Below are 26,862 nucleotides of genomic sequence, written 5' to 3' on the forward strand. Positions count from 1 at the left end.
TTTATCTGTTGGAAAAAAAATGTATTTGATTACTCGCGTAAAATTACAGTATCTCTGCTGTTAGTAAGTATTAAATGTTAAAAGAAACTGGACTTATTTTCCTTTCAACTTTCCAAGAAAGTGCATATAACAGTCCAAAGGATTCTTTTCCCATACCTAATACAAAATAAACAAACACTATACTTGTTCTCTTGGTCAAGAACCAGGGCTTGAGCTCATGGGCCGGAGGGGTGGGGACGTATGTACATTTTCAATGAACTCGGGATATGTACAAGAGCGTCTAAATATGTCCATGGAAGGTTGTTCAAGATGTGTTTCATAGCAGCATTTTGAAAGTCCAGCACTTCTCTATAGCAAATATACCTACGAGGCAAAAGATTTCAACTACCAAAAACAACACTTTTTCGGATCTCCTCTAATCATCTGCGTGCTTATTTACTGTACAGAAACTTATCGACATCTAAGACAACTCCAGTAAAAAGCACAATACAAAGAACAATTCCAAAAGGAAGGGGAAAAAAAAGGAAACCCAGAAAAAGTTAAATCTACAAAAAAAAAAAAAAATTAAAGCCGTTTTAATTTTAGAATTAAAACAAAACAAAAAACAAACCGAGCCTGTTTTGTGAAGTATGCACACAGTTCAATTTTTATCATGGTCCGTTTTGAATCGTCTGTCAATCTGTTTGGAGATTTAAGCAATGTGTTTTGTTCATAAAAATTTCCAGTGGGATCTAAGTATACACATATACAGACTTTCATTATGCGAGGTGGGGGTGGGGGGGGGGAAGAAATGTATCACAGAGGCATCTCACCACCCCAAAGTTCATGTTAAATGGGATATAGAAAATAAGTTAAGTTAAATGCCAGAATGAGACCACCTAGCCATACAGACTTGCGTAGCCATAAAACGTTACAGCAAGTTTACAGGACTCTAGTCAATTAGCGTTTAGTTCAAAATACAGAAGACCAAAGTTAATGCCTGCAGATGTTTGCAAAGCAAAAAAAAAAGGGGGGGTTATATCACTAATAAATAAGCTTGTTTTAGAACTCTAGAAGTCAACAGGTACAAAAGGACGTCCGTTTTAACGTTGTTGTTTTGTTGATTTGCCAAAATAAAAAAAGAGAGAGAGAGAGAGAGAGAGAAACACAACCTCAGGTTGCAATAGCTGCAGGATCGTTCGTTAACACGTGTCCCTAATTCGTTACAATCTCTTTGCCGTCTTCCACGAAACGCGTGAAACGGAAGCTCGCCCCGTTCTCGCTGCTTGCCATTTTCTCCAGACCAGCTAGAGGCGCGTTAGGTTCAGAATTCTGGAGCTTCTCCAAGCTTCCCGTCAAGCCGCTAATAGGAGAGCTGCTGCCATTTCCCATACTTCCAGGAATTGGAGGAATGCCACCGTTCTGAATGACCGAAATCTCGTTTGTCTTCATTGCCAAACCGTTGGAGAGAGCGGCCGCGTACTGATTCCAGAAGCTGGAAGGGTCTCCGCTTCCTGACCTTGCGGCCAAATCTTTTGGGAACATGTCTGGGAATTTGACAGGATTGCTTCCAAGGAAAGTCACCGGGCCATCCACAGAAAGCCGTCGCCCTCGCCTGGCAGGTGTGCTGTTCCACATGTGGGTGCCCATGTGAACCTGCAAAAGACACTGGTTAGTGGCAGCAGTCGTGATTTTATGCCGGTCAAGAGAGCGGCGAACAAAAACTGCAGTTCTATCGGTTGGGTTTTCACGCTCCGGAAAAGGAACGGCCCACCGCCTCCCTTCCCAACCTAGCTTCGCTTCAGCTGGTCCCTGGGAGGTCTACAAAAACGTAAGTCAATGTAAACCAAAAATGATATAGTGCTAATGTTTTTCAGACTGGAAGAAGGAGCAGTAACCCACTGTTATGCACCTGTGTGGGATAGAGCATGCAGCAAAAGTGGGGTGTGCTAATGTAATATCTGCATGTGCAGGACACATGCTGTGTTATTGGATCTTGGTTGAACCTCCTTTATTATATAGCACACCAGGACTTTTTTGTAGCAGGAACTCTTTTGCATATTAGGCCACACCCCCTGATGTAGCCAATCCTCCAAGGGCTTACAGTGGACCCTGTAAGAAGAGCCCTGCAAGCTCTTGGGGGATTGGCTACATCAGGGGGTGTGGCCTAATATGCAAATGAGTTCCTATTACAAAAAAAGCCCTGTAGCACACCTATATGAGTGCTGATCTATTTAATATACTCCCAGCTCCGAATTTCTCTCTGGAGGTTACAGCACCTTGTTACCGTCCAAAACTCTGTTGTTGGTTGTCCCTCTTCTCGAGAATGGTCTGCAGATCACACTTTCTCCGCTTCAAATCCAGAGTGAGAATCCATCGCTCCCATTAAACCATTCCACAGAACTGGTTGACATCAAGAATGCATTATGCATTATCACCAATGCTTTAAATATTCAATCATTTGCCTACTTTGTTTTAGGACCCATGGCAAAGAGCTCTTTTAGGAGCTACTCATTTCCATGGCAAGGTCAAAACTGGTATTTGGCTGAGTTCAGACTGCCAGTTTAGGGCAGCAGTGTGCCGCCCCGGAAGTGAGCCGGTGGAAACTGGAGCAGTCCGGAGCGTCCAGACAGCCCGCAGACAGAGATGGGATGTGGGCACCCCAGGGGAGCGTCCAGAGCACTCATGCACCCCATCCACAGCTTCCTAGCTGCTTTCTGGGCACCTCCTGGCTATCCAGATGGCCGGGGAGCACCCCAGTGATTAGATACCACTTTTAGAGCCGGCTCCCAGTAAGTAAGGGACGAGTCGATGGTGGGAGCAGGACGGCGGACAGATGTGCACATTTGGATGTGCTTTTCAGGGGCACTTGCCTGCCGTCCCTGGGGCACCTTAAACCACCCGTCTGAAACCAAATAAAGGAGCTGACACAGAGTGTGGTTAAAGGGTCTGTAAAACAGAGCTCTTTCACCAGGCTTTTAGTTGAGGCAGTGGACATCATTTGTTACCGGCCTCCCGCCTTCATTCCATCCCACCGCTGTAAGACCTGCTGGACCTGGACAATAGGCCATGTCTGCGAGGCAGAATTTGCCATTTTAGTACCTATTGCTCTCTGTAATTTTAGATTTTATATATTTTAAATTGGTTGTTTACTGTTGATTGTTTTTATGATGTAACCCACCCTGAGCCTGTTCTACGGGAAGGGCAGACTAAATATCGAATAAAATAAATAAATAAATAAATAAAAGTTAAGCGACTGAGCACCATCCAGGAAAATTCTTCACCTCTATCTCAAGCTCACTACGGGTCCATAGGCAAGACCACACTCCTCCAACTTCAGCGTGGGATTAAAACTGGCCTACCCTACAAGGCTGTTCTAAGGAGCAAAATGAGATAGCATCCGCTGCACACTGAAACCACAATCTAAGCAGTGCAACTGCTGACTGGAGGGTTTCATTCATGCAGACAGAAGTTCTGAAAATAGTTGTCCAGCTTCTACTACATTTGCCCTCAGAAGAAGACTGCAGCTTTATACCCCGCCCTTCTCTCTGAATCCGAGACTCAGAACGGCTTACAATCTCCTTTATCTTCTCCCCCCACAACAGACACCCTGCAAGGTGGGTGGGGCTGAGAGGGCTCTCACAGCAGCTGCCCTTTCAAGGACAACTCTGGCAAGACCTATGGCTGACCCAAGGCCATTTCAGCAGGTGCAAGTGGAGGAGTGGGGAATCAAACATGGTTCTCCCAGATAAGAATCCATGCACTTAACCACTACACCAAACTGGCTCTCTCAGCCCACAGACAGCTGCACATTAGGAAGGTATCCAACCAAAAAAAAGGCCATTTCCTTGATCAACACACACCAATAAGAAACGTTAGCTAAACGAGCCATTAAAGTAATGAGCATCTGCTCAAGGACCCCACTACAGCTTTACCGTGCTGAGGATATGAACAGTCGTCACTAATAAAAAGAGGAGGGTTCCTTATTTATTAGCCAGCCTCTGACACTTTGTGAATGCCTTTAAATCTGTGAAATTCCTGATTCACACAAAAGCCAAAGCGGGGAAAACTCACTTGCATGAGTGAGATTCCTGCTCAATGTTTTTTTCCAGGATTTGCAAAAGGATGTTGCAAGTAAAGAAGAAATGCAAGAAACAACTACTGTGATGCGCTGGCTAACAATATTTAATAAAATCATTTTAAATATCTTTTTGTACTTCATATTATAACACAGATCCATTCTCACATTTTAATATTAGAAGAAATATCCTATGAGCACCCGGGGGTAAGCTCGTTTTGTCAGCGGACTTCCTCCGGAGTAATCATTCCTAAAATTCTTTCTTGTAATACTGAAATGTGAGAATGGGTCTGCGTTCTAATACGAAGTAGAAAAAAGATATTTACAAAGGTTTTAAAAATGATTTCATTAAATATTCTTAGCCAGCACATCACAGCAGTTGTTTCTTGCATTACCTGTCTTATTAACTTTGATCCCTTTTTGTTGATTACACTGCAAGTAAAGAACGCGGCAAGTAAGAGGCAAGTTGCATAAAACATCAGCATGCAATATAACGCAAATAAGGAAGGACCAAGAGAAGGCTGGGAGAAGCAGGTTAGCCAAATGAAGAAACCCATTTCTTGTAGCTGGCTGAGACCACGGCCAATTCAACATCCCATGTTGGGATGCTCGTACAAGAACACACTATAAAATGTCCCCCTACATAACCTTTGCTGCCTTGAGAAATAAAGACTCCTCCAGTCCTTCTTTCAAAAGAGGACAGCGGAAGGTCTCTGGTAGAGACGCACAAACCTGCATGGGACAATCACACGGCGAGATCACCAACCCACATAGGACTGATGGGGAGAGAAGACATAGGAGATTGTCAGCCGCTCTGAGTCTACGATTCAGAGAGAAGGGCGGGGTATAAATCTGCAATTCTTCTTCTTCTTTTTCTTCTTCTAATGATCACTCTACACACAGGGCGGCCCTAGACTGTCTGGCACCCAAGGCAAGGCTAATTTTTTGTCCCCCCCCCCCCCCAGCACTGATAATGTCACTGAATCATGCGGGGAGCAGCCAATTTGGTGCCCCCAGAAGGCTGGCGCCTTAGGCAATTGCCTAGTTTCCCTAGTGGCAGAGCCGGCCCTGTCTACAAGCATACGCAGAACTTGTTGTTACTTTACTTAGGAGTACTTATCCGTATCATGACACCATCTGCAGTGCAAGAACAGGGACGCGATTTATGCAGTGCCCTCAACTGCTTGCCGCATGTTAGCGCTCTCACACTACTGATTCCCAAAACTGCAGAAAACATCTTGGAACACTTTACGAAGTCTTGGAACGCCAAGTGGGAACACAGGTAGGGAAACCAGCCTCCTGGCCCTGCTCCCTTGGGGGAGGGAGTGCCATCATATGACATAACCAAACGTGACATCATTGTTGCTATGACACTCTAGGAATCCCCCAAATCTCTATGGTAAAACCATACAGATCTGGGAGACTGCTAGAGCATCCTGGCAACCCTGCAAGCCCACATCCAGTTATGCAACCGGCAGTGACAACACAGTGTTGTGAGTCACTTAGCCACACCCCTAAGCCCTTCTGGGCAACCCCAAGTTCAATCAAGGTTAAAGATGGGAGTGTGCCATTCACACTGTATGCATTATCTGCAGTGCACATGTAGCAAACGGCTGTGTAAAGCAAGGGACTGCCTTGATTCTGCAGCAAATGCAGATGTGGGATTGGATCTAGCCAGCTTTTCTGCACATGTAAAAGCAAATAAGATTCCCATCATTTATGACTACGAGAGGTCATGAGACCTGCACTTACAAAAGCCACGTGGAATAGATGCTGTAATAAGATAGGAAATTAGGCAAGATTGAACAGAAAAGCTAGCTGGATCCAACCCGTGATGCTAAAAAGAGCAGGGAAGACTGTCCAAGCCAGGTATTTTTGCTTAATATAACACAGCATGAAACACAAACAGAGCATGTGAGCCATAAAACGAGATTTTCTAAAAAAATACCTTCAAGTTGCCTTTTGTTGTGAAAGCTCTTCCACATATAGTGCACGCAAAAGGCTTTTCTCCTGTGTGGGTCCTTTCGTGAATCTGCAATGCACTGGAGGATGAAAAAGTCTTCCCACAGGTGTTGCAATAGTGCTGCTTCGGCGTTCTTCTGGGAAGGGTGGGAAGCAAAACGGGAGATGTTGCTGAAGGTGGCAAAGGCCCCGGAGCAATGAGGCAGGGTGGAGTCTCTTTGCTGTCCTGAGGAGAGCCGTGTCCAAAACCGTTGACCTCTGTCTTGATAAGCGATGCGAGCGAGTTTGTCGGGATCGTCGATGAGTTCTGATTTGGGCCAAGATTTGAGTTGGGTTCAAACAGCTGTGATGGTAGATCTCGCATTTGATGTGTCAACATATGCTGCTTCAAATTACCCTTCGTGGAAAAGCCACGATTGCAAACTGTGCAAATAAATGGTCTCTCTTTGGTATGACTTCTGTAATGAATGTCCAAGGCACTCTGACAAGCAAATGTTTTGCCACAAATGTCGCACGCCGTGTTCTTAAGTTTGCCTCTGTCTCGGAAAGGGAACAGCATACTCAAGGACTCTTCCTTAATTATAATTTTCTCTGGGTTGCCTGACGTCAAATCCAAAGCACCACCATTTGCAAGGACTGGAGGCCAACCGTTGGCAAAGTCACTGGATAACGTTCTTGGTGGTTTCTCTTCAACGCCTGGCGACTTGCGGTAATCAGTTGTGCTGTTGGATGGGGACAAGGCCTGCATGGAAGAGGTAGACTCTGAGATAGCAGGACTTCCAGCGCTTTGGCTTTCCACATCGCCACCAACAGATGACGAATCGTTTGTCATGATATCCCCTTCCACCGAACCATTCTCCACAGACTTTAAGCTGGCTTGGAGCTGTTCAGCAAGTCCTGCATTGATCATCTTCATCTGATTCTCTAAAGCAGCAATACTTGACATTTCCGGTGGCAACGGAGAAGAAGATAAACTATCTTGAGATGCATCGACTGATTTAGGTGTATCTGGCACGCTACTGTCAGGACAGTCTTCCATGTTCTCATCAGAGAAGTTGTCCAGGTCGTCAAAGTTCTTCTCGTCAAAAGACCCCGTGTCTGATTCCATCGACTCGGGATAGTGCTCCGTCACGGGGGTGTTGGGTATCTGGCCACCCATATGCATTCTGATGTGCTGCTGTAGCACAACAGCGTTGGTGAACTTCTTCTGGCAGATGGGGCAGGAATGTTGTACTCTCAGCGGGGGCATGGCACGGTGAACGCTATAGTGGGTCTTTAAATTGCCTTTTGTTGTGAAGGCACGGCCACAGATTTTGCACTTGAAGGGCCTTTCGCCCGTATGTGTGCGGTAGTGCATCTTTAATGCACTCTGACAACTGAGAACTCTGTGGCAAATGATACACTCGTTGGGATCAGTTGCCTTTTTGTCAATGTTTTCTACCAGCTGCTGCAACTTGGAAGTCTCAGAGGCCGACGTTACATCCAACAGCCCTCCAAACGGAAACTTGGCCTTAAATTGTTCAGACATGAGAGGCATAAGAGGGTTGGTAAAAGCAACCACACTGTTGGAACCCAAATCTGTGGCCGGTGAGGTTACAGAATGGTTAAGACTCGTGGCAGTGTTGGATGTTTGAGTGTTCTCTTCTGGCTTGCCAGTGGAGGATAGCAAAGCACCTACTTCCCTCTCAATGAGATGCCCATTTGAGTTTTTCCCAGCAGGATCAACTAAGCCGGAGTCACTTTTGATGGAACATGGGGAACTGGAAGAAGGATGAGTGATGGGTATAGGCTGAGGCTCCTCTGTTTTGATAAAGGGGGCCAAGCTTGGAATTGTGGGTGGAAGTGGTAAGCCAACGGATGTGGTCAGTGTTGACAGGACTGGCTTACTGTCCAGCCAGCTGGTTACGGGCTTTTCCGGCGGTATTGACATTCCATATGGAATTCCCGTACTGGTGGGAATGTTGTCCAAATGCTCGGGCACGGGGTAGGGGTTCATTTGAATGTGCGGGTATTTTTCTTTGTGACGCTGAAAATGGACTTTTAAGTTCCCCTTGGTGGAAAACCGGTTTCCACAGATGTTGCATTTGAATGGCCTCTCCCCAGTGTGAGAACGCAAATGGATCTGCAAGGCACTGTCGCTCCCAAACACTTTAGCACAGAACCTGCATTTATGCTTAAAGAACGCTTCATCGGAAGTACTTTTTGCTTCAAAGGCTGTTATATTGGGTGGCTTGCTTTTCCTCTGCTGGGCCAGAGCAGCCAAGGAGTTCAAATCCTCTGCAGGTGTCCCGAGATTCGACAAAGGACTGGGGAACACAGAGTTGCTAGGGGTGGGCTGAGGTAGAAGAGGGTTCGAAACAGGATTTAACAAGCTGCTTATTGCAAAAGCCGGAGAAGAGGACACGGGCGCTGGTGGGTTGCTGAGCTGCGGGCCGCCAGCGTTTGTAGCCACTTTTTCGGAAGATGATGTCGTAATGGCTCCTGCCGAGAGGGTAATATTTGGAGATGAGCCGCTACTGGATGGAATCATAGCGTTACCGGGGTTGTTCTGAGGTAGCTGTAGAGGGGGCAGTTGCTTCACACCACTGATGCTGGCAGACTGGCTCGCCAGGCTTTGTGCCAATCCAGCCGCTGCGGCCAGCTGCTGGGATAAGTGGGAACTCAATGTGGACAAGGGGTTTGCGGACGTCCGTAATGTGCTCGGAGATGGGTTCGAAGACGTCTGCAGGTCCGTGCTCTGGGAAGCCAGCAATAATATTTGGTGACGGATCTGTTCAATCAGTTGCAGCTGGTGAATCTGCTGCTGCTGCAACGCCAACAGCTGCTCCATGAGGGCTGGGATGGCCAGCTTGCTGCTCGAGGCGCCGTTGCACCGGGCCTCCTGGGAGAACTGTGCAACCGCCACTTTCGTGCTCTGAAGGTTCTCAATGATGACATTGCTGTTGATCACCGAGAAGTTGTCTAGCGTCGTCAGTTCCCCTGTTTGAGGTAGAGAGGTTGTCGTAGCTGAGGTACCCATTGTGGGGCCATTACTGCTTGCAATACTATCGCTGACATTCTGGGAACTACCGCTGGCACTCGTACTTATGCCGGACACTTCGGCGTCCATGGATTCTTCCTTGTCGAGTTTGTTATGCTCGGAAAGGTCTACTTGATCCGTGTTCTTAGCTGTGTCATTCCTCTGTTCATCTGGATTCTCAGGAGGGGAGCTGGGAGGGAAGGCTTCGGAAAGAGAGACGGGATTCTCGTTCACTATTAAAACCAACTGGTTTTTAGTGCAGTTCTTCTTGTGTTGTAAGAGATCTGATAGTTCAAAAAACTCTGCACAGCATCTGCCACAGACATGGGGATCCTTTGCCTTGGTGGTGCGGTTTGCTGGACACTTATGTGTGTTTCCTAAGACATCAAGGCAAAGAGGGGTGGGGGAAAGAGAAAGGTTAGAAACTGAACAGGAATATGGAGCAATCTCAGGCTACATCAAGCTTACTGAAAGTCCTCACTCGCAAAAGCTCCCCTTCTCCCAAACTTCCTACCACTGTGGATATCCGTATTATTTATTTTTTATTATCTATTTACAAAATTTATATCCTGCCTTTCTGCCCTTTACAAAGGTCATTGGGGCAGCTAACAATTTAAAACTCATGTGATTAAAAAAAAACCACATTGAAACTATTAAAATCCATCCCCCCAACACCGATGCTCCCTTTAAGCTGTGGCGCCTTCTGAGCAAATATTCTAAGGACATAAGAACATAAGAGAAGCCATGTTGGATCAGGCCAATGGCCCATCCAGTCCAACACTCTGTGTCACGCAGTGGCCACAAACCCTGGTGCCATCAGGAGGTTCATCAGTGGGGCCAGGACACTAGAAGCCCTCCCATTGTTGCCCCCCAAGCACCAAGAATACAGAGCATTACTTGTCCCTGACAGAGAGTTCCATCTATACCTTAAGAACATAAGAACCTAAGAGAAGCCATGTTGGATCAGGCCAGTGGCCCATCCAGTCCAACACTCTGTGTCACACAGTGGCCAAAAACCCTGGTGCCATCAGGAGGTTCATCAGTGGGGCCAGGACTCTAGAAGCCCTCCCATTGTTGCCCCCCAAGCACCAAGAATACAGAGCATTACTTGTCCCTGACAGAGAGTTCCATCTATACCTTAAGAACATAAGAACCTAAGAGAAGCCATGTTGGATCAGGCCAATGGCCCATCCAGTCCAACACTGTGTCACACAGCGGCCAAAAAACCCCCAGGTGCCATCAGGAGGTCCATCAGCGGGGCCAGGACACTAGAAGTCCTCCCACTGCTGCACCTCCCAAGCACCAAGAATACAGAGCATCTCTTGCCCCTACTTTGTGAGCTACTGGCATTAATGTTGTGAGCGAGCAATTTGGCTCCTGCATACATTAGTGTGCTCTGGGGCCCTCCTTCCTGAGCAAAGACAAAAAAGCATGAGCCAGAGGCTAAAACAAACTGTGAGTTAGCTCACACTAACTCGGCTTAGAAGGAACACTGCACGACACGCTTCATTAAAGCTAAGGAAAAACTATTAAAATATCTACAAGACATTAAAAAAACCAGAGATTAAAACATTGGTTAGGAGGGAGGGATTGCTGTGGGGACACCAAACCAGACCAAAAATCCGTCACCTGCTGGCAGAAGGTGGTAACAGAAGGGGATAGATAAATCTCTCCGGGGTGAGAGGTTCCAGAGTTTCAGTGCTATGACCGAGAAGGTCCTCTCCTGGCTTGCTACCCACCTAAACTCAAAAGGAAGGGGCACTCAAAACAGGGCCTCCAAAGATGACCGTAGTACTCAAGTAGGTTCATAAGCGTTCTTCAGAGATGTTAGTCCCAAATCGTATCAGACTTTGGAGGTCAGGACCAGCACCTTGAATAGGGCCTGGAAACGAACTGGGGGAGCCAGTGCAGATGGGCCACAGCAGTCCCTAAAACCCACTCCAATCATATCCTGGCTACAGCATTCTGTACCAACTGAAACTTCTGAACACTTCTCAAGGGCTGGACGTTCCCAATTCCTGCTGTTGGTGCCGAGTACACAAGTTCCCTATTTCCCCCAATGGCTTTTTAAAGCGAGTCTACGTTTCTTTGCAGGCATACATACATGTATACCAGAGGTGGCCAAACTTGCTTAACGAAAGCAGGCAGGCAAGAAAACAGATGGGGAGGGGGGAAAGGGGAGGTAGAAAGAAAACAACTTTAAATGCATTCTCCGAGCTGGAGAAGCGATCTCAAGTGAGAAATGCCTTCTCCAAGCCAGCCGACGGGGCGGTGGGGGCTTCGAGAGCCACAAAATATGTGTGAAAGAGACACATGTGGCTCCTGAGCCGCAGTTTGGCCACCCTTGATGTATCCAGTCTAAAAGCTGTCGGTTTTTCAGCTCCTTCCTCCAGGGTGTCTGTAAATGAAACACATAGGCAGGGTGGGGGGTGGGAATGCAGCCGTCTCTTTATTCTAGTTCATGCGTAGGTGCATGAACACTTAAGCCATCCCAGCTTGGGGATTTCCCACGCTGAAGTTGGCAAGGGGAAGGATGGAAGACTGAGTCAACCTCGAGCCGGCTACCTGAAAACTCAGCTTCTGCCGGGGATCAAACTCAAGTCGTGAGCAGAGCTTAGGACTGCAGTACTGCAACTTTAACACTCTGTGCCATGGGACTCTTACAAGGTAGAGAGGCTTCCAATAAATGTTAGAGAGAGAGAGAGAGAGAGAGAGAGGGTGGCCAAACTGTGGCTCAGGAGTCACATGTGGCTCCTTCACACACATTGTGTGGCTCTTGAAGCCTCCACCGCCCTAAGTGGAGAAGGCATTTGGCTTTTAAAATCACTTCTCCAAATCAAGCCAGTCAGCGGCTTGGAGAATGCATTTAAAGTTACAATTGCTTCCTTTCCACCTCTCCCTCCCTCCCTCCAACATCCCTCCCTCCCTTCCTTCTGTTTTGTGGCTCTCAAACATCTGGCATTTATTTTATGCGGCTCTTATGTAAGTTTCGCCATCCCTGAGATAGGTAGATAGATAGAAAGATAGATAGATAGATAGATAGATAGATAGATAGATAGATAGATAGATAGATAGATAGATAGATAGATAGATAGATAGATAGATAGATAGATAGATAGATAGATAGATAGATAGATAGATATTGCTTGGTGGATATATGTATATATATATATATACGTATCTTTTTTACATAGTAGGAAATCGATACATATTTCTCTACCCAAACGGTTACATTTTTTATCCAGCTCTTTTCCCAAGAAGTTCAGGGCAACATACGAAGTTTTTTCCTTCTGCTTTCTTTCTACACCTAGTTACACATTTTCAGGTCATTTGTATTGCCAGCTCCCATTTTCTTTATTTTACATCTACTGCATCAGAGGGGCGGGGGGAGGGGGAGAGACCAAAACTGGACGGAGAAAAGACAAAGATCAATACGACAACTTCACAAAGGTTGCCCATGACTGATTTTTAAGGCTATGCAAGGGGGGAAGTTTTTATGAATGCCCACATCTTCGAAGATAATTTCCTTCGGATAATCCATCAAAATATAAAACAGTACGAACCAAAGACATTGGGGGCATAACGAAATCCCATAGCAAGGTATCGATTTCCAATACTTCATACTTGTTTATTGTCGAGGTGTCCACCGAACGGCAAATCAACTATTTGAAGGACTCATTAGATCCTCAGGTTTCCTCCCCGCCCACCCCCCCGCCCATCAACCTTGTTCATCCTCAATGGATTCAAAAGAGATCGGTGACAGTCACCCTATCACTAAACTAATTTGTAGTCATTCAAGGTCCCAATCAGTTGCTGACAAGAATGAAGGGGTGGGGGGGGGTGGAGGAAGATGCGGGTTTGTTTTTTTTTTAAAGCAACCCCAAGAATGCACCACTCCAGTTTCAGGTTGACAGGAACAAAGAGCCTAACAAGCATTCCAGCCCCAGCTAAAAAGTAAAGGTAAAGGTAGTCCTCTGTGCAAGCACCCGTCGTTTTCAACTCTGGGGTGACGTTGCCTTCACAATGTTTTCACAGTAGACTTTTTTACGGGGTGGCTTGCCATTGCCTTCCCCAGTCATCTACACTTTCCCCCCAGCAAGCTGGGGACTCATTTTACTGACCTCGGAAGGACAGGAGGCTGAGTCAACCTGGAGCCGGCTACCTGAACCCAGCTTCCGCTGGGATCGAACTCAGGTCGCGAGCAGAGGGTTCCGACTGCAGTACTGCACCTTTGCCACTCTGCACCACGGGGCTCTAATTTGTAGCCATTCAAGGTCCCAATCAGTTGCTGACAAGAATGAAGGGGTGGGGGTGGGAGGTAGAGGAAGATGTGTTTTAAACAAACCCCCCCCCCCAAGAATGCACCACCCCAGTTTCAGGTTGACAGGAACAAACAGCCTAACCAGCTTTCCAGCCCCAGCGAAAGCTGTGCTAACTCTGACCTTTCAACTAAGATTGGTTTTCACTCCAAACGGTTCATTCCGCTGCAACGAGGGGCTTTGTTGAATACCAACTCAGAAACGGAGAGAAATCCCCTGTCAAAGAATAATATTCATATTTCCACAATAAAGCGCTTGTTGTCTAATCCCTCTTGCAGCGCTTAGTTGAAGGCTGGAGAGCTGTTTGAACTCCCCTGTTCCTCCAGAATTGCTAAATCACTCTCAATGCAAGATGAATTTCTGCTGGTGGAAAAAAAAAAAAAAAAGACAAATCTCATCCAAGACCTGCAGACCTTCATCACGTTCCCCCCTCCTCCCAACCTTCACCTAAACTTTGCTTACTCATAAGCAGGGGTCATTTTGTAGAAAAAGAGATGCTGGAGCTCACTAGCACAACTCATTTGCATATGCCATGCATCCCGGACATCGCCGGAAGGTGGACTCAATGATATCAGCTCAGATTCTATCTTACAATGCTTCTTGAATTACAATTTTCCTAATCAAACCTTAAGCCCATCCAGCATTCCCTCGAAGCTGAGTTAGTGTGAGCTAGCTCAGTTTTTTAGCCCCCCCGGCTCACACATTTTTGTCTTCGCTCACGAAAAATGGCCCCGGAGCAAACTGATCGATGCAGCAGCTCACAGCTTTAATGCCAAGTACAATTTCTGCTCACAAGGCTCCGCAGCTCCCATCATACTTTTAAAGTCCCTTTCTCCTCTGTGGCCACAGCGGCGTGACGAAGATTTCCATCTGTCTGCTTTGTATGTTTTGGTTCTTTCCCCATTTTTGTGTGTGTGTGGGGGGGAACTATTAGAAAGTTTGTTGAATCTTAAGAGTTCAGCCAAATTCTCACAGGGGGGATGAACAATGGAACCCAGAAACAAGTATTGGGTGGGTGGGGGGTGGTGTAGGAAAGAAAGAACACAATAAAATTTAGAGGTTCTGGAACTCTGCTCCTGTGAGCTCCTCCCCCCAATGAGGCCTGTTCATAAGCAAGTCCTACTGGATTCCACTTACTGCCCCCCACTCTGGTTCAGAATTGCCCCAACCGTTGGGCCTTGCGTCCCATGGATCAGAGGATTCACTTCCCACTCTTTTCTGTTTAGGATCTGGGAGTTAAGGTCTGGGGTTTGAGTTGTTGGTTCTTTTTTCTTTCTTTCTTTTTTAAATGATGCCAATTCTAACCTCAGTTGCTGCAGCATAAACTGGTGGGAAGCTCCATTACGAACACAAAAGATCTCCCAGGCCCTGGCAACCCCTGTAAGTTTTACAACCGTGAAGATTAGATCAGAGTATGACCTCATATCTATAAAAGCAACATTAAAAAAAACTTTTTATATTTCTGGAAAAGATAAAACCCATCAAAAGAAAGGGGGGGGGGAAAGATGAGCCATTAAGAGAGAGAGAGAGAGAGAGAGAAATGTTCCTATATAATAAGAAATCAATCTGGGTTGTTAAGATAGATAGCCCAGCCCGATCTCCCTTGTCTGAATTGCATATCAAAACTATTTGCTTTTAACTGTCGTCAATTGTTTAACAGATAGCTCTGGACCTTTCATTGGAAAAAAAGAGAAAAAAGGGGGGTGGGGCGGGGAGAGAACCCCTTTTCATTTCTTGTTATCACTGGCTGCTCCCTTTTCTTATCGGCCAGAAATCCATTTGTAAATTAAACGTTACAAAAAGAGAGAGAGAGAGAAGAAACTGCCTTTGACTCCAAACTAGCTGATCTGATTCAAAGGGAAGGACGGCTCCCTATTGCTCTCACAGCAGGATGACACAGAATTCTGTTGTACAAATGGTGTGTGGTCAGCTTGGAAAGCCATGGAGTGGGGGGGGGGGGAGGGAGAAGAGAAAGAAAGCCCGTTTAATTCAAGGATTACCTCCCTGCCTGTTCCGCTGCACACTAAAATCAGATAATAGGTAGTTTCCATGACTTCCAAATTAAATTTCTGAAGAAAGCGAACATTAAAAAGTTCCTGCGAAACAACAACACAAACACACACAGGCGCACCGAGGAGAAGGATTTTGCGTGGCTTTTTTGCAGATTAAAAACCCAGCCAAGTTTTCCAAACCTGCTGGATCTCACTCACGTTTCTTAGCCAATAAGTACTTCTTAGAGAAGTCTCTTCCAAATGTATACAGAAGATGAATTCCTTTCAAGAGAGTCTATTCAACAACTTTGCCCAACATGTAGCATGCATTAAAAAGAGAGAGAGAGAGAGAGAGAAATGTCCCCTTCCAAACTTTTTAACCAGAACAGGAGAATGCTCCCATATCATATGCTATGTTGTACAAACAAGATTCCATTTAATTTTTTTTTTTACTGTATCACCCAACCTCCTGTCACATCCTAGTAGATACAGCTGCAATTTTAGCACTTTGGCTCATAGGCTTAAAAGGTAAGGGCAAAAAATATTAAATACAATCCATTTGCATGACGCTGTTGCAGCTATTTCATTCTTTAACTCAGGAGACAGGGGAAAATATATATAATATGACAAACGTTCCATTTGGGACCATTGTTATTTTGACAACCCATTTCAAAGGATGCATCTATTTTAGAGACTTATTTTTAAAACGCTAGGGAATCCAATTCTCAATATAGCAGAGAGAGAGAGAGAGAAAGAGAGAGAAGCCCAGTTATTCCTTTTTCTCCTCTTCCCATTTCCATACGTAATGGTTATGTCTCCATCTACTTTTACAGCCAATTATGAAAGGAACAAAAGCTATTCTGTTTGCTCACATATTTTCGACAAAATGCATTAAAACTATTATGTCAGCATGTTCTATTAAGCTCCGCATTCAGTCGAAAATACTTTTCAACCAGATCACATTTATCAAAACATAAAGCCCACTCTAAAACACCGGTTTTGCTTGGTCAGCTGTGCTTAGATAAATAATGACAGATTCAAAACTAAATAACTAGCAAGGGGGAAAAAAACAAGCCCACTGAAAAATTGTACATGTTGCAATCGGTTTGCTTCAAATATTGAAGCACGCCTGTACCAAAATTAAAACCTGATCTAATTCTCTCTCTCTTATAATAGAACCTTATAATCCTGGGTTTAGATATAATAGAACCTTATAATCCGGGGCCTACTTTGCTAGCTTTTCTAATACTGCAACGTTGGGCGGGAAACAGCCGGGCACAAGGCGTGAGATGGGATTTTGTAGTAGCTAGCAGGCATTTTAATATAAATTTATACACCCTAGATTTCACGAAGGGCCAATGAAAGCGATACACATGGGAAGACGAGATACTGTTGCAAGATTTTGCGCACCCCCCCCCCTCCCAGCAGACCTATAACAATGGGGAAGAACTTTTCCTTTTCAAATTTGATACCCTAAAGTGAAATCCTAAACAGTGTTTCTGCACCCATTGACTTCAGTGCAACTCTGTGTAGGATTGCTTTGAGAAATACCTCCTTTCCTCTCTTGGTGGAGCAAGCAGGAAAGCCAAAACAGACTACTGAGGCTTGACCCCCCAAATTATAAATGCTTTCAAGGGGATATAGACACATATACGGGGGGATACCCCAGATATTGCCAAAAGATGCAATGGAGCAAGCCCCAAACAGGCCCCGCTAGGTTTCAGCAAGATTCGTTCGGATGCCGTGTCCTTAACAGTCTTTTAATTAGACTAACTGGCAATGCGATTAACCTAGCCGAACTGTTCTCTCCTGCACGGTGGCAAGATTTCGTCTTTCTCGAATCTTGTAAGAAAACAAACACTTGAGCCTCAAATTCGTCTTCTACCTGCACTTTTTGAGATTAAAAAAAAAGAGTTGTGTTTATAATAAAACGATCTTGGAGGGGAGGATGGGTTGTAAACTCCACCCAAGGAGCCCTGCCAGGCTGGCGGTGCCAATCAGCTGTTGGTTTCTCCAAATACCAGTCCCTGAATGTCAGGGACTGTTCTGATGCTCTTTTAAGTTATTGCTGCTGACTGCACTTCTCTTTCCAGACAGAGGATTTTAAAAATCCTCCGCAACTTCACCCCAAAGGGGTCAAGCTGGCTAGCGGGCCAGGGCTTTCATTCTCGGAACGACTGGATTAATATATTTTGAAATAATTTTCTTTCCATGCCCACAATATATTCTTTTTTATTTTTTATTTGCTGTCGATTCCCACACAAGGGTGGCATTACATGTGCCAACCCTTGCAGATGCCTACTTAGGCCAAGACACATTTCCCCCACAAACGTAGGTAAAGGTAAAGGTAGTCCCCCGTGCAAGCGCTAGTCGTTTTCGACTCTGAGGTGACATTGCTTTCGCAACGTTTTTTGCGGCAGACTTTTTAACGTAACGCACCTACAAATTGTTAAAAGGAGCTTCTAGAATCCCTGGGCTGCGATTTCAGAAAGAAAAAAAAAACGCACGATGACGCCTCCCTCGTGTATCCCAGTTTCCAAAGATGGTTCTCAGTTTCCCACTCAGCAAGAATCTGTGTGTAAAATCAAATCAGTTTACCAACACGCTTTCAGGGCCTTCGCAAAAGGGGACAGGCTCTACCGGAGGCTCTGCACATTCATCGATTATCTGAAGTGTGCAGGCACACGAAAGCTTATATATACCCAGCATCAAACTGTGTTGGTCTTAGAGGACTCAACTCAGTTCGGCTACTTCGGACCAGTGCGGCTACCCGCCTGAACCTATCAACCCGTCCTCTTCGCCGAATGGAAATAAAGATCCCTCGACGAACCAGAGACCAACCTCCCAAGCAGTGACTTCCAAACTTTTTTCCCCCCTTGGCCTACAGATGAATCAAAAACTGAACACTAGGTGGGGTGCCAGTTTCAAACTCTCCCAAGAAGCCGAGTGCAGTTTCCCTCTTCTCGTGTCAAGCCAAAGGGAAGAGAGAGAGGGAAGGGGGGAGAGCAAAACCTAAACTTTGGCTACATAAATATTGGCAAAGGAACAAGAAACCAAATCCCTGTTGTTTGGAGGGGGGGCGGGTGGAGAGAGAGAGAGAAGGCGCTATGGCAACTGGCTGTCAATCACCTCTTTGGGGGTCTGGTATCCGAGGGGGCGACAAGGGAATAAGGGTTAGCAAAAGAAGCCAAGCTGATAAGGGGAAGCTAAAATAAACTACCAGCTTCCTGCTAGGCGACTGGGAAGACTCTATTTGGGGGTCACCGGCGAGATATTGAATGGGGCATATTGTGATCTGAACTCCGGTCACCTTTGACAGGGGGGAGGCAAGCAAAGGTTAAAACATCCGAAACACTTTGGGGTTGGGGTTTTTTTTTGCACAGCGGCCAATCAGTCCAAGTTGGCAGGGCTGTTAGACCCTCTCCCCCCCCCAAAAAAAACCCATTTCACTTTGGAGAGCTTGGCTTCTCCCACCCCCCCCCACCCCTTCAAAAGGTGAAGGCAGAGAGGCAACACTGCCAATGTTCCCCTCTAAGCTGCAGAGCCTTGGGAGCAAAAATTCTACTTTGTGAGCTCCTTGTAGAGAGATCCCAGTAGGCAGAAGCAACAGAACGAAGCAGTAGACAAGTGCGCCTTTAAGACCAACAAAGTTTTATTCCGAACGTAAGCTTTCGTATGCTCTTGAGCAGACTTTATCGGACTTGATGGAAGTCTGCTTAAGAGCATCCGAAAGCTTACGTTCTGAATAAAACTTAGCTGGTCTTAAAGGCGCACTTGTCTACTGCTTTGTGCTATTTGTGAGCTCCTGGCATTCAAGTTGTGAGCTAGCGCATCGGTGAGTGTGCTGTGGGGCCATTTTTCCTGAGCGAGGACAAAAACGGGCGAGCGGGAGGCTAAAAAACCCTGTGAGCCAGCTCACGCTAACTCAGCTTAGAGGGAATCCTGACCAACGCCCCCTCTTCAAAAAAAGGCTGCAAAAGGGCATTTGATCAGGGCCTTCCCCGGAGAGGGCTTTTTCTACTAGCAGCTTTTCCGGGACTTCTGCCTGGCTCTTCCTTCAGCTGCATTTCTTCTTCTCCTCCCCCTCTTTTCTCCAGCTGACAGGATTTGCCACAGAGATTAAAAGGGGGGAAAAAAAAAGGCCTGATGTTTTTACACGCAACAGAGTCCACTCTTCTCCAAAGAATCTTATCAGCCAAACAAGCCAGGAGTGTAAATAGAAAAAAAAAAAAAATCTGTTCACATATCTCATCAGGAGATGACGGAGCACCATTTGCACAAGGACTTGCGAGAGAGAGCACCGAATGCAGCTCGCCGAAAGGCGCAGGAGGTGGAGAAGTGCAACCTTAAATGTGTTTATACCTAAGCAAGTCCCGTTTTTGTTTCAAAGAGATTTATTTACTTCGAAGTAGAACTGCTTGAGGCAGTCACAGGTTTACTCCTGACTCCAGCACCAGCATCGAAGACGCTAATAGACAACAAGTTCCACAAATAGAAATATGTATTTCTTTAAAAACAAAAAACAAAAAAAACCCCAAAATACCCATGGATTCTTCTTTAGAAGAAAGGTTGGCTTATGGATTAAGCTAAAGATGACCTGGTTAAACAAGCTTGATTTCGAGGTGTTAATTGAAAGCATAATTAATTAGAGCGCGGACAAGGCATGTCAACAGTCTGGGCAATCAACGTGGGCAAATGTTTCAGTTAGAGCTGTTGTTGGATTCACATTTTTCTCTACCAAAGGACAATTCTGTGCTCCTGATTCTGTCTCAGTTTCTCTTCTGCTACAATCCTTACAAAGCAGAAATGTACGTTCAACCTGAATATGCAGAAAAAAGAGGCACAGCCAACTCAAACAAAAAAAAAATTACGAAATCTGAGAATCTTATATTTAAATTACAAAGGGTGGCTGGTTTTGGCTGCTGTATCCCCCACCACCACCAAAATAAGTAACTTTGTGTCTGAAATCCAAAATGTTCACTGGCACAGGTCTTCAGAAAGAAGGAGAAGAAAACCCCAAGGTTTCTTAACACATCCTTGGGGCAAAGAAAAACCAGTATAAAAATCATGATTGTGCAATGAATCTTTTGTCATTTCCCCAAGACTTGCCTAAAAGATACACCGAGGGAGCAAAGATTCTCTTTAGAACCTTAAATTACAGGCCCAGGAAGTTTGATGGAATAGAATATCAGAAAGATATTAAAAAGCAATACCCCTAACCAAAAAAAATGTGATAATTCTTTAAAGCCCTATGTGAGATAGTTTTCTGATTTTTTTCCCCACAGTGTGCTGTGTTAGATTAACAGCAAAAGGAAACCTCTTGGATCCTGGAGTTTTTAACTGCCCTACATAATTTGTTTTAATGTTTATTGTCTAAATAGGAGCGTCGGAGTACTGCATACAACGGGCAGGGCATATAAAGGCAAGCCAAACGTATAGATCCAACAGGTAAGCCGTCTTCCGACCGAAGGCTTTGCAAGATCTGCTGTGTACCGATATTATTACAACATACTCGATCCTGTTAACGCTATTACAGAACAGCGCCTGCGGGCAACTTAGTCCAACTTATTGTCCAAGCACGTAAAAGGAGTCATAACTGAAATCCATTACTAGAGAAGAAGGAGGAGGGGGGGGAGAGAGAAAGGGAAAGACTCCAGTAGTATGCTGCACTGTGCCTGACTGCTTCCCTTACCATAAAGAAACAAATATTAACACACACACACACACACACTTACACACAAACAGGCTGGAATTATTTTGTTAATTCAAGGAAGATCTTGGCCAAGCTGAAAACTGACTTGATGACATCAGGTTTGGCTAATATTCGGTTATTTAAAAAAAAACCCATTGAGAGAGAGAGCAACAGGCTTGAAGACACTGAATAAAATTCTGCTGTCAGTTCAACATCGAGAAACGACCAAAAAAGTTCAAAATTTAAAATGTATCCGAAATAATACGGCTAGGTCTTCTGCAAAGAAACTGTCGGCACTTGGACCCTTCCAATGGGGATTGGAGGAAAAGAAAAATTCAATTTGGGAAATTTAGAGGAAAAATTAGAAACATGGATGGCAGAATTACTCTAACAAGGCAAAGAAAGGAGGGGGGGGGTGCGTTTATTTCCTCTTCTTTTTTGAAAATCAGAGATCTCCCAGGGAGAAAGGGGGGAAAAGCAGAACAAAAAAGAAAACCCATTTCAAGTGCACTAGCAAGACTTTTGTCCACACTGGGAGGCAAGCGAGACATTACAAATCTATATTATACCTCCTTTTCTTTTTGAAGGACACTTTTTAAAAATCCGCGGTTAAAAGATTTTGTACAACAACCCTAATATTTGTGTCCCCCCCCAAAAAAAACCCCCCATGGAAAAAAAACCTTCTAAGCAAAGCATTTCTTTAAAAAAAAATATGACTTGGGACAAAGTCACCAAGAGAGAGATATGTAGCATCAAGGGAACAGTTCCTTGGGGTAGCTCCGTTTGTTCCCAAACTTTCTGAAGCCTCCTCCGCCCCACGGAAGGGGGGGAGGAGAGGAAGGAAGGCCAGGGAAGAGACCCAAGAGCTGGTGAAAAGTGCAAAAAAAAAATGGGGGGGTGGCGGCGTTTAAAGCCGGCGTGTAAAAGGACAGCTCAAAGCATTCCCGTGGCCCCCCAACCTGCCTATTCCGATTCGCCTGGTGGGTTTTTCAAAAACAAATTGGGGAGTTAGAGAGGGATTGTTTGTTGGCTGCTACTTTAATGACTAAATTGTTTGGGGTGGGGGGACTAAAATGGGACAGCCAGAGAGGCAGAGCTTGTAGTGGTGATGACTCACAGCGAAGAGTGGTTCGGCCAAATCACACCCCCCCCCCCAGGCAGGCCAAAGTATGTCCCTCTAGGAGACCTTTGCTGGGGGGTTGTGGCGCCACTCCAGAGATCGGGGGAAAGGCTATGGAAAGAGATAGTTTTGGAGCTGTTCGGTCCTTTCCTTGCAGAAATTCTAGGGGGCAGATCCTGGGTCGCCTTGAGACCCACAACCAAAGGTGGGGACGGGGGGGGGGGAGAAGGGTCCCGCCTGAGTTTACTTGGGGGTGTGTGTGTCTTTCAGATCAAGTTCTCTGCCCCTCACCTCAACCCACGAGCCGACCCACCGCTCTTCCTAAATCAGCCGGAGCACAAATGATCTCTCGCAAAAGCTAAAGTTTCTATCTCCGTATAACCTTCGCTTATTGCCCTTTTATATAACCGCGCCGGCTGAAACTCGCAGGCCGGACAATCGGTAGGGGAAAAGCGTCCCGAAGGAGAGTCGGGGAAAGAGAAACCCGGAGGAGGCTGAGAAGTTACCGAAGGGGCCGCGATCCGCCCCCCCCTCTCTTCCCCTCCACTTGAGCCGATTGACTGGAGATGGAAAGAGCCACGAAGTGCCCAAAGTTTTAGATTCTCGCCCACCCCCACCCCGGGCCCGGTGAGAAAGGCCGCTCGTTCGCTTTTGCTTTCCCTCTGACCCCCCCCCCCATTTCCTCCTCCCCCCAACGCATAAAGAGGCGGCGATCCCCCCTCCACTTGAGCCGATTTACTTGAAACAGAAAGAGCCACAAAGTGCCCAAACTTTAGATTCTAGCCCCCCGGGCTCAGTGAGAAAGGCCGATCGTTCGCTTTTGCTTTCTCTCTGACCCCCCCCCCCTTCTTCCTCCCCACCCCCCAGGCATAAACTCTTCACCTTTCGCCAGCCGGGGACTTGGCTTCCCTAAAAGAACCGCGGGGCTCCCCTAAAAGCCCGCGCGGTCCGTTCCACTTCCTTCCCAAGAGCTGGTCAATTTCCTCTGGTGAAATTGACACGGGCCACCGGCCGCCTTGCCTTCGCGGCGTCTCCCTTCTTCCGAGATCCTCGCCCTCCCCAGGTCATAAGGCCTTTGCAAACTTGCCAAACTCCCCCCCCCAAAAAAAATAATCCTCCATATTGCAACTCCTGGGGCTTTTTGACAGGCTTTTGAATAGGCTCAGTGACCCTTGTGACCCCCCCCCGTTATCAGAAGTCCCCCCCCCCAAAGGCAGATCGCCGTCCACTGCAAAGTAACCCCCCCTCCCTGGTCCGCAAAGCTGGAAATCTCCCACGAGAGCCCAAGTCCCCGCCGCGCTCCTAGACCCGCGCAAAGTCCAAAGGGTACCCGCGGTGGGCAAACACGGTCCTGGGCCCGGAACTGGATCTGCGGTGGCGGCTGCTGCAAGGGACCCCCCCCCACTCCAAGAGAGAGGGGGGGGTGGGCCAGGCCGGCCGAGGACGCGAGAGAGGACTGAGCCAAGTGCTCTCCCCCCCCCCTCCCACGCGAAGGCAGGCGAGGAGCGAGCAGCGCTCCGAAGGGATCCCCACTCACCCATCGGGGCCGGCCGAGAGCGAAGAGGCGACGGCCGGGGGAGGCGGAGGGGGTCGCACGGCTCGGACGCCCACCCCCTCTGCCGTTTCAAGGGGGCGTCGTTTGGAGACCTCCAGCGCAGTCCTCCCGCGAAGCTCCCCAGGGCCCGGCAGCGAGAGACCCCCCCCCTCTCCAAGCAAGGAGAAGAACCCCCCCCCCCCAACCCTCCTCCAAGTGACCAGGACTGGAAGAGGGAGGCCCGGCCCGCCGCGTCCCGGGATCTCGGCCGGGCAAAGCCGCCCCCCTCCCGCAGCTCCCGGGTCCCGCGCGCCGTCCCCGGCCTGAGAACGTGCGAGCGGGTCGCCTGCGTGTTCAGAGCAGCGGAGGAAGAGGAGGAGGGAGAAGAGAAGAGAAGAGGTTGGGGAGGGTGAAGAACCGAGAGAGAGAGATCCGGTCCCGGCTCGTCAGATCGAAAGAGATCCAGCCACGGGGAGAAAAGAGCCCCCGAGGGGCAAAAAGGAGAGGACACAACCCCCCTCCCGGGACTCGAACCGGCAGCCGGCCGCTCCACTCGCAAGCCGAAGCAAGAACAAGCGCAAACAACAACAAACCAGAGAATCCCCCGAGCGGACTTTTTCCTTCTCTCTCCATCTCGCCCCGGAGAGAGAGAGAGAGGTAAGTTTGTTGCCTTCGTCGTGCAAAAGGTTGGGGGGGGGAGGTCTGGCAGCTGGGGGCTTTTTTTGCCCCCCTCCCCCCCCAAACCGGGTAAGCGAGACCCCCCCTCCAGAACCCCCTCCCTTTTTTTAAAAAAAAACAAACCCAACAACCTCCAAACTCACCATTGAGCGGGGCTGTGGAGGCCAGCTCGGGCTCGGATTGGAAATGCTGCGGCTTCGCTTGCTTCCTGCGCGACATGCTGGCTCCCGCATCAGCTGGGGCAGAATAAAAAATTGCGAGAAAAAAAATCTGCTCAAAATTACGGAAATCGAGCTCCCGGCTCCCTCCCTCCCCCCTCCCCTGCCCTCCCCCTCCCTCCTCCTCCTCTGCCCTCCCCCCTCCCCCGATCCACCGCGCATGTGTCTGCCTCTAATTGTGATGATCAATAATGCATTGCGATTAATCATACAGGGGGCGCTTTGAAAGGCCCCTGGCAGGCGGCCAGCCCGATTCAAACCCTGCTCGCCTGGCCTCGGCCAGGCCCCCATTGGCTCCCCGGCCCTGTCTCTCCCGCCCGCCCGCCCAATCCGAAGGCCCGAGAAGGGGACCGAGGCCCGCCCCCCCATCTCTCTCCCTCTCTCCCTCCCACCCCTTCCCCAGGCCGAGCTGTTTGGATACACTTTTTTTTCCACCCGCGTAGCAACCAGCTGGGCGTCAGGCACGCCGGCCCGGGGAGGATATGGAGGGATGGTGCGACCCGGGGAACTTTGGGCCCGGTTTGCAAACTTGCACGCAGACCCGGACGGCCGAGCGGCTTAGCTGGGATCTTCTTCTTCCGACCCCCCGCCCCCCCCTGCCCCGGTCTCTTGTCGTTGTTGCTTTCCCCCTCCCGCCCTCCTCCCTTTGCATTTGTGCTTCGGTTTTCTTCTGCTTTGCTTGTTTGCGCTTCTGAGTCTCTTTTCTTGTGTTTGTTTGGGGCCTTTTTTTGCATATGCATTTCTCTCTCACACACACACTTTGCTTTTGTGATTCTCTTTTCTTTGAGCATTGGTGAGTCGCTCTCTCTTTTGCATTTGCGATGCGCTCTCTTTTTTTGCATCTGCGATTCGCTCTTTTTTTGCATTGGTGATTCGCTCGCTTTTTTGCATTTGCGATTGGCTCTTTTTTGTTGCGTTTGCGATTCGCTCTCGCTCTTTTTTGCATTGCATATCTTTTTTTTTTTTGCATCTCTCTCACTTTGCTTTTGTGATTCTCTTTTTCTTTGAGCATCGGTGAGCCGCTCTCTCTCTTTTGCATTAGCTATGTATGGCTTTGCTCGCTGTGCTGGATTCATCGTCTGATGAAGTGTGCTTAAGAGCACACGAAAGCTTACGTTCTAAATAAAAATTGGTTGGTCTTAGAGGTACGACTTGACTCCTGCTTTGTTTTTGCATTGGTGATTCGCTCCGTCTTTGCATTTGTGATTCCCGCTCTTCTCTTTTTGCATTCGCGATACGCTCTCTCTCTTTTGCATTTGTGAGTCTTATTTTCTCTTTGGTTGGGGTGGTTTGGTTTTTTTTGCACTTGTGGTTTTATTCCCCCCCCCCCCCCGTGCATTTCTGATTCTTTTTGGGTTGGCAATGGTGATCCCCCCCCCCCCCCACTTCACGCTGTTGTTGTTTTTTTTTTAAGTTTGGCTGAGGGCAGAGGGGCTCTCCCGCTTCCCCTTGCAAATTATTTTTTTTAAAGAAGAGTAAACTGCAAACTTTGTCCTGAGGCTGCCGGCAGCCTCTCTCTCTGCCCCCCCCCCAAACGCGCACGGAAGGGAGGGGATTAAAAGCGGCGATGCCCGTGGCGCTTTACTTCCGAGTAAATCGGCAGTCCGGTTTCCCCAAAGGACTGGGCGTATGGGGCAGGGCGGGGGGAGGAAAGAGAACCCATCTGAACGCGTTTGTCCCAAAGTCTCCTGTTTCATGAAGTGCGCTTGTTGGGTCTCTCCGCAAGGCTAGCTCTGAGCTTGAGGACTCCGCGGGACGACTTTCGATTCCAGAAAAGTTTGGAATCGGGGGGCAAAGATGAGAAAGCTCAGGCAAACGTTCTCCACTCATGCTTCCCCCAACATTACGCGTTAGGAAGGAGGGGCTTTTCCCCCAAGCCCCCGCCCCCCCCCCGGATCTCCGGGCTTCCCTCTCTCAGGCCGGGCTATCCTTGGGTACCCTTTGCTAGGGCGCACAAGCGACCTTTCTCCAGCGGCCACCGCGCCAGATCTTGGCTGCTTCTGAGATCCCCTCCCCCACCCCCAACAGTTCACCTTTTCTCTCCCCCCCCCTCCCCCAGCACACACACTCCATCCATCACCCATCCAGCCGGGCGCTGAAAACATCCATCCCTCACCCGACCCCCTGCCTGCCAACTCCCGGGACCCTGGCTGCAAACTTTCTCGCCCCGCGGGGCCAACCCCGAGAAGGCAGTGGGGGAGGAGAGGGCGGGACTCTGGCAGGCGGCGGCGCCCGGTTGGCTGAGCGCTCAGTCAGTCGGCGCCAGCGGGCG

General features: G+C 47.8%; 1 protein-coding gene across 1 annotated transcript; it reads right to left on the bottom strand.

The window, feature by feature from the left end:
* Positions 1-24,682, bottom strand: SALL1 (spalt like transcription factor 1). Its single transcript, XM_060253615.1, has 3 exons — positions 24,516-24,682; positions 6,006-9,415; positions 1-1,635 (listed from the first exon to the last, which is right to left on the bottom strand). Exons 1-3 carry the CDS (start codon positions 24,589-24,591, stop codon positions 1,195-1,197), a joined length of 3,927 nt encoding a protein of 1,308 aa, XP_060109598.1. The 5' UTR covers positions 24,592-24,682; the 3' UTR covers positions 1-1,194.
* Between the last annotated feature and the right edge of the window lie 2,180 nt (positions 24,683-26,862).

This window comes from Heteronotia binoei, chromosome 14, assembly GCF_032191835.1.
Source record: "Heteronotia binoei isolate CCM8104 ecotype False Entrance Well chromosome 14, APGP_CSIRO_Hbin_v1, whole genome shotgun sequence".
In the NCBI taxonomy this organism is placed as follows: Eukaryota; Metazoa; Chordata; class Lepidosauria; order Squamata; family Gekkonidae; genus Heteronotia; species Heteronotia binoei.